This window comes from Electrophorus electricus, chromosome 22 (genome assembly GCF_041902795.1).
Source record: "Electrophorus electricus isolate QZ-2024a chromosome 22, ASM4190279v1, whole genome shotgun sequence".
Classification (NCBI taxonomy): Eukaryota; Metazoa; Chordata; class Actinopteri; order Gymnotiformes; family Gymnotidae; genus Electrophorus; species Electrophorus electricus.
In genome coordinates, this window is record NC_137518.1 from 7,336,607 (window position 1) to 7,349,115 (window position 12,509).

Sequence of the window (12,509 nt, forward strand, 5' to 3'; positions counted from 1 at the left end):
AGGTTACTTGGTTCAAATCTTATTTTACTTTATTTAAATAGAAGTCATAGGTCATTACATACAAAAATAACTAAGTAGATGACAGTATGATGCAAGATGCAAGGTATACATATAGCTGCACTCTAGCTACCAGTCCTATTTTTGTCAGTTCTTTGTGGCCAGAAGATAACTAATTAATCATTCTATCTGCTCAGTTCTGTCATGTTTCCAATAACCTCTTCCTTGAGTTATTTGTATTTCTAAGGGGGAGGTTAGATCTGGATGTTTTGTGACATAACAGTGGTGTAGTATATGTGATAAGCAGGTATACAACGTATAACGTAAGAAAGCGCCACGATTTCCATATACGGATATAAAACGCGAACGTAATAATATCTTTTCGTAATAAAACGTTGACTTCAGTGATTTTGCTTTAAGTTCTGTATATACCACTTTATGTGTGTAACAGCGAACCCAGGCGCTCATTTTTTGTTCATGGTAAGTTGACTCTAATGAGCATTCGGTAGCTAGGTAGTTTTGATTAGTTTGATAGCGTATCTAGTTCACTACCTAGCTAGTAAGGTTAGCTAGCGAGTTAAATAGATTTCACATTAAAACTATTAAACACTGATCGATGTTAAGGACAGCTCTCGCAGCCAGTTACCGGCAGTTATTTGTAGCGTCTTACTCTTATTAAATATCGCCACTAGAAAACGTGTGTGTGTGTGTGTGTGTGTGTGTGAGAGAGAGAGAGAGAGAGAGAGAGAGACACACACACAGAGGGGGTCCAGTGTCAACAGAACACAATGCTTTGATCCCACTGTATATCTCCTTGTTCCTTTCTAGAAGATGACTCCTGGCCAGCCTTGAGGACTGAGAGTCAGGCTAGGGAATTTAAAAACAAGCATCCTTGGTAAGAGCAGCTGTGTTATAAACAATTGAAATCCATAAAGAAAATTATTATATGCAAATGACAATATAGTTAACTCATTGTCATTTTAAAGGTGCAGTAATTTCAGAATTTTACACCATTAAATTTTATTATGGTATATTGGATATCAGTGGTTATCACATAATTAGAGCTACTGAAAGACTGGAACATTTGTCTCCTTTCATCTCCTTTTCATGCATTGGTCAGCCATGGTGCAGATGATTAAATACTTTGAATAGATTTTGGTTACTTTCATTGTGCTATTTGCAGCACTTCTCTTGTGTTTCTTATAATAAAATGTAAATAACACATACCCAGTCTTGCAGAACAGAATACTTTCAGTTACACACCAGGGCTCCCACTGCTCATGAATATATATATATATATATATATATATATATATATATATATATATATATATATATATATATATATATATATATATATATATATTCCAAACATTGAAATTCAAGGGATTTAATCCTTATTGGGAAGTCACAGAATATCAGGGAATTTTGTTTGTAGCATCTTTAATTTGTAGTTGCCATTTATCTAAATGTTACATTTTCATGTTTCCCATATTGCGAATTGGTTATTATGGTTGCTTACATTTTCCGCACCCATTTAAAAAATTCAACATTTTAGTCATTCAATGTCACCAAAAGGTCAGGGAATTTGACATTGGACTTAAAGTGGAATCTTGCGGTGTGGATGCCTATACTGTAGGCATTAAAGTGTTTGTGTGAAGGTGCTTATGGGGTATCACTCTGGGATGGGTGTGTATGAGGCTGGTTGGGAATCAACACAGTATACCCACTATAATAAGATTACACCACTATGACATGCATTTGTATCCTTCCGTGCTGCAATTGTACAATCAGCATTTACACTCCACAAGTGCATTATAGTATAAATGTGTATAAAGCATTTTTCTAAGACCTGTCCATTGGTTAAAGCCAGGTCATTCATGGAACACATGAATAATATGCAGTCAGGTAAATGAGAAAATCTGGGAACTACTCATACAAAAGGAGCTTAGGCCTCCTTTTTCACTTATCCGTGGCAAAGACATGTAATTATCTTAATTGTTTTAAACAAATTTATAGACTAATGTAGCCTATTATATAAGTTATACGGGATATTTCTTTTTAGCCTTTGTGAATTAACCTTGCCCAATAGACTATAAAACATTAGATAGATAGATAGATAGATAGATAGATAGATAGATAGATAGATAGATAGATAGATAGATAGATAGATAGATAGATAGATAGATAGATAGATAGATAGATACATAGATAGATAGATACATAGATAGATAGATAGATAGATGAACAACTATAAACGTTATGACTGTGGAATAGTTTGAATGCACAGGCCAATCCCTTCCAAGCTGTACTGTGAGGCTCTACACAGCAATTAAACCAGTATGTTGTACTATGACGAAGTAATTCAGTATCATAAGTTTAAAAGCAGCTGCACAATAAATTGCCTCATACAAAAAATAGACGCCATATTTCAGTAACGTACTAGATGACTAAATGCATTCACCATTGTCAGATGATATTGCACACCTAATACATAAAACACCATGCGCGCAATACAACTGGGAATCGGAAAGTCCTCTATTTAAACCACTAGCTACAATCTTTTTAAAACTGAATACGTGTTGGCTTGGCAGGTGTCGACCAGTTTCCGTCGCGTGTTGTTCTACGTCAGGAGATTGTATAAGACTGTTCAAATCAGTCATTTAACTGTAAATGTAGTTCGGTTATATCCATATCGACATGGGGCAGAGCTGGCAGATAACCTACAAGCACTTTTTCTGCTGATGGATGATGAAGATTTAACTGGGGCTACGGACTACTGAGCGGCTCAAGCTTTGTGGTTTTCCCGTGAAGTGCGCATCTGCGAAAAATGTTGTGGTGTGAATAGAGTTGACTGTCTGGGTTGTAGCCGGAGGTCGTTCACGCGGGGCAAACTATTTTTCACTATCCGCCTACTGAAAGTCAGCTTTCTACATTTCACAATTGCTGGAGTTATCCCTTTTGAAAACAAGGGACCTTTATTTTGTAAAACGCATTTCACAGTGTCGACTGGGTGTCACTAGTGTTATGAATGTTACAATATAATTTATTCTTTGTTGATTAGCATACGGTTTTGAGCACGTGATTAAGAGACCAACGAAGGCAACAAAAGCGGCTCTGATGTACCAGATATAGAGAGGCGTCACTGGGTGAAGGTAGTAAATATCTGTGCCTTTTTGCAGCATAAGAGCGCCATCATGGAGGTCGCACGTTGTAATTGCAGTAGATCCAACAAACGATAATTAAAACCAAAATGAATCATATTTTACATTTTTCTGTTATTGTGATCCCGTTTCAAAAGTCATATTAGACAGCATATAGCCTAAATATAGTGGACCATGCAAATGCAAATTTAGGTTTGGTTAAACTCTTTTGAATTGAACAAAATTCTTAATACCACTGAAATATTTTTGAAATTGCAAGTTGTTTCTGTTCTTTATAAATTCGTATTTATTACAAATACAAGACATCACTTTTGTAAGTCGCTGTGGATAAGTGCGCCTGCTATATGTCGTAAATGTAAATGTAAATGTAAGATATACAATGCTATTCTTTATTATAGCATAGCAATTCATTGTATAAAATAATAGTTGACATTATTGCGACCTATAGGCCTAAATAGTTTATGTACTGTGCAAAATAAATGCTATTATTAAAGTGTTTTAAATAAAATCATAAGTCATTTTGTTACAATCATACTAATTTCCGTAGGAAAAAGGGAGAGAGCTGATTTATCCGAACATTCTTGTAGATCCTATTCTCTGAGGCGTCTGTGTGCTTGCCAACAAATACAAACGGAGAGTTTTCATTCATTCATTCATTCATTCATTCATTCATTCATTCATTCATTCATTCAATCAATCAATCTGTGTAACATATGCCTACTCAAAATTGAAATGTTTTGGGCCGTCAGTTCAGTCTCCGATGCAGTGTAGACAAAACTCCACAACAATAACTAAAAAAAAAAGAGGCAAGTAGATCCTATCAGATGTCATTTTATTGCGAATTACCACGGCGTCCCAGTCAATTGCATTAGGAAAAATGACAATGACCCTTTAACTGACTTATGATTTATTTTCACGTAATAGATAATGGCAAAATATCGGCGACAAGGGATTAAGTAAATTCAGGTGAAAAGCATCTTGTAATCAAAATAGCTTATTTTATTCAAAATTAAATATATGTGCTGGCAATATGGCGTTTATTTCCTGCATTGTATTGAATCAATTACTTTCAGTCGACATATTTTTTCATTTTGCTAATAGGACACTGACGTAGATACTTCACTTTCAACTCTATGACCTTTTCTTTTCTTTACATTATTTTCTATGTTGGTATGAGTACTTTGTATTTAGGCCTAAACATTTCCCCCCACATTTTATTACTATAATAATAATAATAATAATAATAATAATAATAATAATAATAATAATATCGTATTGTTACTAATGTAATTGTCAATGGTACTGGTAGGTCTCTCATTCAAAACCTCAAAAAAACAAAGCACCATTAGCCGACAGTTTTCAGTGTTTCCAAGTTTGCAAACATTTCTTAATGATCTGCAGTAGGTTCCCCAAAATAATTCTGTTTGACACAAACATCCTTAAGTAGTGGAGCGAATATCACAGTAAACACACACTCTTATTTTAGATGATCTTAACATTATAATATTTTGTGGGAACGGGGCACAGGTTTATTTGTGCACAATTTTAAATTTAGAGAACTGCATTCAAAATATCGGTGAACCACTCGTGAAATGAAATTTAAAAAGATATATGTTAGGGTGTTTATTTATAAAGGCGAATGCAATGTATTACGATGACACTGAACCGACCCGAAATTTTGCCTGATTTTGATGTTTGTACGCCTATACTTTGGCAGAAACGCGGCAACGGAAAGGGTTTCAGTATATTCGGGCATTTCCCCAACATCTTAGATTTCTGTGCTTTTTAATTATTTTTAATGATTTTGAGTGCATGTAAAGTGTTAGGCCTATTTCTTATCAATGATTCAAAGTAAATTATAAAGTACGCTTGGGTTTGAGGCACCAGAGACTCAAATGCTTCGTGCAAGAACTTTGTTGCATCTCGCTGTATGAAATGTGATTTATAAATTAAACTGCTTTGCTATACATTTTATATGTAAAACTTGAGATTTTCTGCGCAGTTTTCAATTCCTTCAATTTAAGTTACCGTTTCACGTGCTTTTTTCATAGTATGTATTTGCACAGTAGTCATGCATGGGTCTCCTCCTTCATGCGTCTGCTATGCGGCTGCTTAAGCACTACAAGATACCGTCAACGATGAGTGGCCCTATTTGGTCTTATAAATTTTCCCAAAGCCTATAATATGTTTAAACAAGCTGCTTAATGAAACAAAACCTCTACATCAAAACGCCAAAGTCGTTAAATTGTGTTTTTTATGCATCGTACTTGAACGTGGTTTAATAAATCTGAACCACAACCGCCTTAATTATGCATTACAAAACTGAACTACAACTGTCTAAATTCTACTGGGATTCTACAGGAATTCTACTGAATTCTACTAAATTCTATCTTTTTGAAATGCTTAATAACAACGTTATATTTCCACATAAACATTAAATCAAAACTATTTTTTCCCGCTTACATTAATTTATAATCGTATATGACATTGCGCCATATCTGAAAAAAAATATCTGAAAACAATTACTGGAATGTCTTTTTATACTAATATTTTATAGACAAATGCGATAATGCTACACTTCTACATTAATAGCTATGGCCATTGCCCCAGCAACCGCCACTTTAGGTGCATAACCTTTTAGAACGGCTTTTCGGACTCCGCCCTAACAAACTCAATGCTCATATTTTTAAGCGCAAAATCTGCGACAGTCAGCATTTGTCTGTTGCTTCTTTTGATACCCAGAACTAGCCTTCTTGTCATCGACCATCTTAAACTTAATGCCTACATGGTGTCATTTTTCTTAAACCATTCCTATTCATTTTAGCGCCCTACATAGATAAATTCAAGTAGATTCCACCAGCAACGTAAAACGAAACTTAAAAAGTTTGTATATTTCAATGATAATAGTAATAAATTCAGCGGAATTCTATATTCCTCACGAAATGTGGCTCTTCCTTAAACTAGTGTAATTCCATGTTGTCATCATAGCATAAAAAACACATATTGCTCATCACAGCGTTGCCTTGATTCAACATACCCAATCCCATATATCAAGTATTTGAAAGTACTCTTTTTTTCTGGGCCCACGGACTATCATTCACGGAACTGTTCTAATGATGGCTCCTCCAATGCTGCGACGTCTACGACGTTAGTTTATGTCGGATACGAACTACAGGGCGCGTGCGTCCTCTTTGAGTGACACGAGACGCCACCACAGAACGCACAATATCCCAACTGTGGTCGAGCAGGAGCTGTCTTATTGGTTGAAGCGTCAAGTTGGAGACGGAGGGGGCGGGCATAAAAAGGAAGCCTGACAATCCTGTGCAAAGAGTGCCTGGTTTTGAAGGTTTTCTCGACAGGGAGTAAATGAGTGTAGAAGTCTAAGATTCCTGATCTCTCTCTTACACACTCACTCACACCACATACCCTTTGTCTTTGTATTCCGTTCCAATCAGAGGCAAAAATGCCATTCAGTGTAGTCATACCTTAGACTCAGAGTTATAGATTCTCGATTTATAGTTCAACCCGACAAAACGCAGTTCTGGGGTTCCTCTCGTAGGCCCAAGGGTTTGTTGTTGTCGTTGTTTTTTATGAACAAAAATGTCGAAAAGATCTTTCGAATGATTTAGTGAGCTCCTTGCCTAACATTGTGCCTAGTATTAGATTTTCGTGTGTGTCACTGCAAACAACAATATGGTCTTAGAATTACAAATCTTTGTATTTATCATTTTAATGGCCTTATCCGCTTCTCCTTCTCTCGATCTAGGCTATTACCATTCCGTACATGACGCCCTAGGATTGGTAGACTTTCAGTATGCGTGGTGCCCTTCTTTGGCTCTTAGCTAGCTAGATATAGCTCATATGCTCACCCTGTAGAAGATATGTTTGAAAGTTCTGGCACATATTTATTACGCAAATTTTGTTTTTTTGATAAAGCCTTTGCCCATCACCACTAGTCATCGATTAACCTAAAGTTAATTTGAATACGCCGTAAAAGTGACGTTGACTCAGCCTACCCAGGCCCTACTTTCCAAAACTATTGTAGTGTTACCCTCTACTTTACTATTACTGAAGGTGTGCTGCAATAGTAAAGCTCAGTCCCCGTTAAAGAATAAAGTGTTGTGTTAACGTTTGGTAAACTCCTACTTAGCTATATTTGGTAGCTGATTCGTTGTTTTATCAAGCTATTATTAATATTTTCATTATATAAATAAAAAATAATTATAGACGTTATTATTACCATTTTTGTTGTTCTTGTGTCGTTGAATGGGACGAATACTGTACTGAAATCAAGGGGCGCTTTTGTTACAGCCGATAAGTTGTCATTGCTGATTTTTCTTCTCGCCTACGCCCGCTCCAGTTCTCTGCTCCTGCCCCCCGCTGGTCCTTCACCCATGCACTACCCATATTTCTGCGAGGGCAGAAGTTTGTAGAAGGCGCTTTATTGCGCAAGGTTAAAGGTGCTGGCCTTGACTCCACGGAAGTTCAAAGACATATTGTGCACTGGAGTTGTATGGTCTTTGAACATATCCTGCGATCTACAGAGTAATTCCACAAAACATGAAAACCACATCTAAACCAAAATCGTATAGTGCCCACCGGATGTACGCAACTAAACAGGTATTTCGTTAACCCCAAGTGTACCCAGATGGGCTCAAATGTACATCTATGCATTCAGATGCATTTCCACCACGTTTCACAGATGTGTGGAGACAAAAAAAAACAACCCCACGACATATGGTTTTCTGACTGAACCAATTTAACTGTTAGAATTTCGCTCTTTAAATATATAGAAATATGGATAAGTCTTCGCGTAATACTGTTTAAAACTAGATTTTTTTTTGTTTTTTTCCCCAATTTCTTTGTCTCGCACCCACTTCCTGTTTATTTATTTTAACGGCGGAAGGAATCCCATTCCTTAGGGCAGAGGGTGCAATTAAGAGAAAAACAAAATACCATTTAGTGCCGATGCATTTACGACAGTGTCTAGACTGGACGTGTTTTCAAATGACCGTTGGAAATTTCTTTTAGTGCGCACCCTTAGTTCTCTCCTAGACTTTTACATACACACACGTGTTTTCTTCTAGACTATATGACTGTCATACCTGGACGTTAACAAATGCGCTCTAGCACATTCGTTCTAATTCTTTGCAGACATTTCGTGAAACTAATTAATACCAAAATATACAGTCCGGCTGCATAGCCAAGACAAATGAAGAATCAAGGCGTATTAGCTTTAGTTGTTCGACAAAAGCAACTTCGATGTGATGACTTTTCACAACAGTTGATTTTCAAAAGGAAACGGTCTCTGGTTTTCTAATTACAGGCTATAGTGGTTTTAAAGCTCGTTTATGTTTAACATTAATCTTCTAGATTTCCAAACTTCCAAGAAGGCGTGTGTTGGTTTCTGTTAGTTGTTTTTGCATACATAACGCACATTATTTAATTATCTTTTTAAAAGAGCTTTATTTTAATATTCTATTTAAAAAGGAGCGCTGTCTGATGCCAGCATACTTCATAAATGTACATAATGTATCGTTCCAAATGGATACTTCCTCACACTTTATATAAATGTAAATACAAATGTTCTAAATTTAAATATTCTAAAGTAAGGTTTCTGAGGATCTGAGTGAAATGCTATACAAATTCCAACCACAAGAGACATATATGGGTTGGTTTAATTTAGGAATTAAGTTTACTTTATTTTTGTTACATTCTTATGTGTTGATGCATATGTTCAAAGCTTTCACCTATTTTCACCGCATAACATGTAAACTGCAAGCAAAAACATATTAAATGGTGTTGAAATAGAAAACCCTGCAGCCTTCACTTTATACCTACATGTACCTCCAGTTCTCTATAGTAGATAATGACGTGAAAAAGAAATTCAGAGAAAATTTAAAAATACATATTTACAAGTAGTAATACTTCACAACTTGTTATAATACTAATTGCATAGTCTCGTAAAGAAGGGAAGTTTGGTAATTTTTGACGATTTCGACTACCCAGTAAATAGTGTGTGACTAAAGTCGGCAATAATAATAATAATAATAATAATAATAATAATAATAATAATAATAATAATAATAATAATAATAATAATAATAATAATGTACCCTAATGACAATATCTCAGTTTCACTGATAAACCCACAATGAATTCACGACCGTTGAGATTACTGTGACTTTCACGCTATAGTTCATGTGAAACGTCACTTAGGCCTAGCTTATGCTTGCACGCTAAATGTTTATGGGGAAAAAGAGCATTCACTTGATGCAAATGAACACTTTATCCTTTTCGCGCGTTTCCTTCTAAAATCTTAATAATATATTTATTATTAATCCGATACTTGAAGTTAATGGCATTAAAAAGCAAGATAGACTACGAAGTGAACAACCTATTTGTCCTTGAAGTCCGACTGTTGTAGAAACAACCATAATTTTCTCCGAAGTTGGTGCTTCGGCGATGGCTTCGTAATCAACGAATTAGATGTAGATTACATATCCGTTACACGCAGAAGCGAAAATGACATAGTTCACAAAAGCGGATTACCAGAATAATACTGCAGGCGATCTCGGCTTAATTTCTTCTCTTTCATTCGTCGGTTTTGAAACCAGATTTTAACCTGTCGGTCAGTGAGGTTTAACATTCTTGAGAGCTGGAGCCGTTTCTCTTTGTTGATGTAAACGTTAAAGAAGAACTCTCGCTCAAGTTCTCGGATCTGAAACTTGGTGTATGGACACCGCTTCTTCCTCGTCCGTGGTGTACCTTAGAACAGTTTAAGAGAACAAAACAGAGTGCAAGGTCAAATACGTTACATGCACTACCCTGTGAATAACAGCGTGCAGCAAAAACATTAAGGACACATATTGTCCAGTTTATGGAATAATTGTGAATTATGCTCACGTTTCCAATATTTGTGGATGCTGATTAGTATAAAGTGAATACAGCTCTGAAGCAGAGCGGCGCCTCCAACACGCCGTTGAGTGCTGATATAAGTATTTTCCTCTTTTATTGTCACAGGTTAAAATCTGCCCCGATATGTAAGCTCTATATGCACGTGTTAGTGAAAAATCAAAACTAAACACTATTCTACGTCACGTAAGAATGGTTAGCAGCATAACCTTAACCATGACATTTGATCGCTTTATAAAGACATCATACTGAGCTCAAAATAAATCCTAGCCTAATATATACCAGATTTAAAGATTGACTTATTATACCTTGGTGGAGTAAAGGACCAAAATTGACCGAGAAAGCATGTCGTCTGCAAATAGTGTAGATATAACGTATTGGGTAAGACGGAGTGTGTAAATAGCTTAGTTATAACCAATGTTCTTTACAACATTGTAATCAAAATAAAGTATCTAGCCTTAAAGTATCCTTACATTAAATATACACAAGACTAATCAATGATGGAATTTTGTCGTCATAATAAAATATTTAACATTTTGCTGCCAAAGAACTTCAGGATTATGTTATTATGTAATCAGTGAACTATGTTATTTTAAAAAGAATTCAAATTACATTAGGCCTACAAAGAAAACGTTGCACTAGCACTAATTACAGGCGACACAAGGATGATACAGTGCAGACATTTTGCACGTGTCTAAAAACTGCCCATCTTGAAGCGGGGCTGCCAGCCTACAGTGTAAACCTACTTATATACCAATCAATGAGCTATAGCCTGTTATATCTAGGCTTACAAAGACAGTCGCCGAAAACACTGTTCTGCCTAATTGCGTTTTACTCTTCACAGCCGGCGAATTATCCCTTAAAACGACTAGCGCAAGTTCATGATCAAAGTTAACATTTGTCACAATAGCTGGCTGTTAAATTTTCACAGACTCACATATAGCTTCGTCTAGGTATAGCATATCGCTTTTTCCGAGATCTTTCCCGTCATAAAATTCTTCTTGTTAGAAGAAAGAACTTTGTAGGTTATAATAAAAACCTCTGAATGCTTATAAAACTCCACATAAAATCTGACCGACGAAACACTGAGCTTCTCCCTTCACTCCTTTTCTCTATTTACAGCTATGGATACCTACTAGAGTGATCGGTTTTGCACAAGTTGTCATCTTTTTTTTCGTTAGAGGAAGCACATGAACCCGACGTTGTATTTTCTTCCTCATCTTCATGGCCTTTTTCTGGGTCTTCGGATCCACGGAGGGCTGGGGGCACATGCGACGCCGAATCCGACTTGCTGGTGTCGCCTTTCTGAACACAGTTCTCTAACGAGGGTCCGTCTTGCCCGCAATGGACACCCTCGAAAAAACGATCAAAGCCTTGCGGAAGGACGTTATTCTTCCCCACGCCAGAGTAAAAGCCTGTGCTGGGGTGGTTTGAGCCGGGGTGGTGGTGATGGTGGTGGTTGTAGACACTTTCATTCTTCATCAACATTTCCGTCATGGTGGATGATGGCGGAAGGCATTCTCTGTGCACCAGGTCCTCCCCCGTATAGCAGGATGCATAGTTCCCTCGGTGGTGCCACTTTCCCGATGGATCCAGTCCGTATGATACGTCTCGAACGGGCTGAACTTGTGAGAGGTTCGTGGAATAGGGGTAGGTGATCTGGCGCGAATGGGCCTGCGGCAGAAACGAGGAGACTGCAGAAAATTCGGGGACGTAGTAGGTGCAGCTAGGGAGGTATAGATTTGAGGCACAGCCCGCTCGCTCTCCAAAATCGGAAGTTCTGTCTTTTCGTGTCTGGGAACAGAAGTTGCCCAGATTGACTGAGTTAAACATCGTTCTAACCCGTGCTCCCTGCGACTACAGATAGATGTTTTGGATACGAACTGCAGAAGGGGAAAATTTGGGAATGCGAGATGACGCGCTTTCCGTCTAAGTCGCTCTAAGACACGTGATCGAAAGTAGATATTGTCGTATATCAATTTGAAAACCTTACATGCGTAGGAGTGGTTCTCTTAAGATATAGGCGGCTGAAACGATTGGTTTTCAAAGACCGCAGGAAAATAAGCGGTATCCCAATGTAAATGCATAAACATTTCTTGAAACTAATATTGCAGCATATAGCACATGCGCAGTGATATAGTGCATATCTTAAGCATTTCTTAGTTCATTATTATTTGAAATAATTTATATATATTTATATACATAAATCCGAAGAAGATTCTAGGTGAGTAACTGCAGTGTACCGTAGTAAGAGCTGTAGAGAATATTCAAAATTGTAGTAAAGTACACTGTCCAGCTGTTTAGACAGACCTTGAATGTGTGTTTACATACACACACACACACACACACACACACACACACACACACACACACACACACACACATATATATATATATATATATATATATATATATATATATATATATATATAT

The 12,509-nt window shown here is 36.8% G+C and overlaps 1 protein-coding gene across 2 annotated transcripts; it reads right to left on the reverse strand.

The window, feature by feature from the left end:
• Positions 1 to 28: 28 nt before the first annotated feature.
• Positions 29 to 12,004, reverse strand: hoxc11b (homeobox C11b). 2 transcript variants are annotated; one of them, XM_081705377.1, is made up of 3 exons: positions 11,213 to 12,004; positions 9,714 to 9,929; positions 29 to 864 (listed from the first exon to the last, which is right to left on the reverse strand). In XM_081705377.1, the coding sequence occupies exons 1-3, from the start codon at positions 11,907 to 11,909 to the stop codon at positions 860 to 862; spliced, it is 918 nt and encodes a 305-aa protein (XP_081561503.1). In that variant the 5' UTR covers positions 11,910 to 12,004; the 3' UTR covers positions 29 to 859. The 2 variants fall into 2 exon arrangements, with proteins under 2 accessions (XP_081561503.1, XP_026857741.1); XM_027001940.3 differs by lacking the exon at positions 29 to 864 and having other exon boundaries at positions 8,830 to 9,929; positions 11,213 to 12,003.
• Between the last annotated feature and the right edge of the window lie 505 nt (positions 12,005 to 12,509).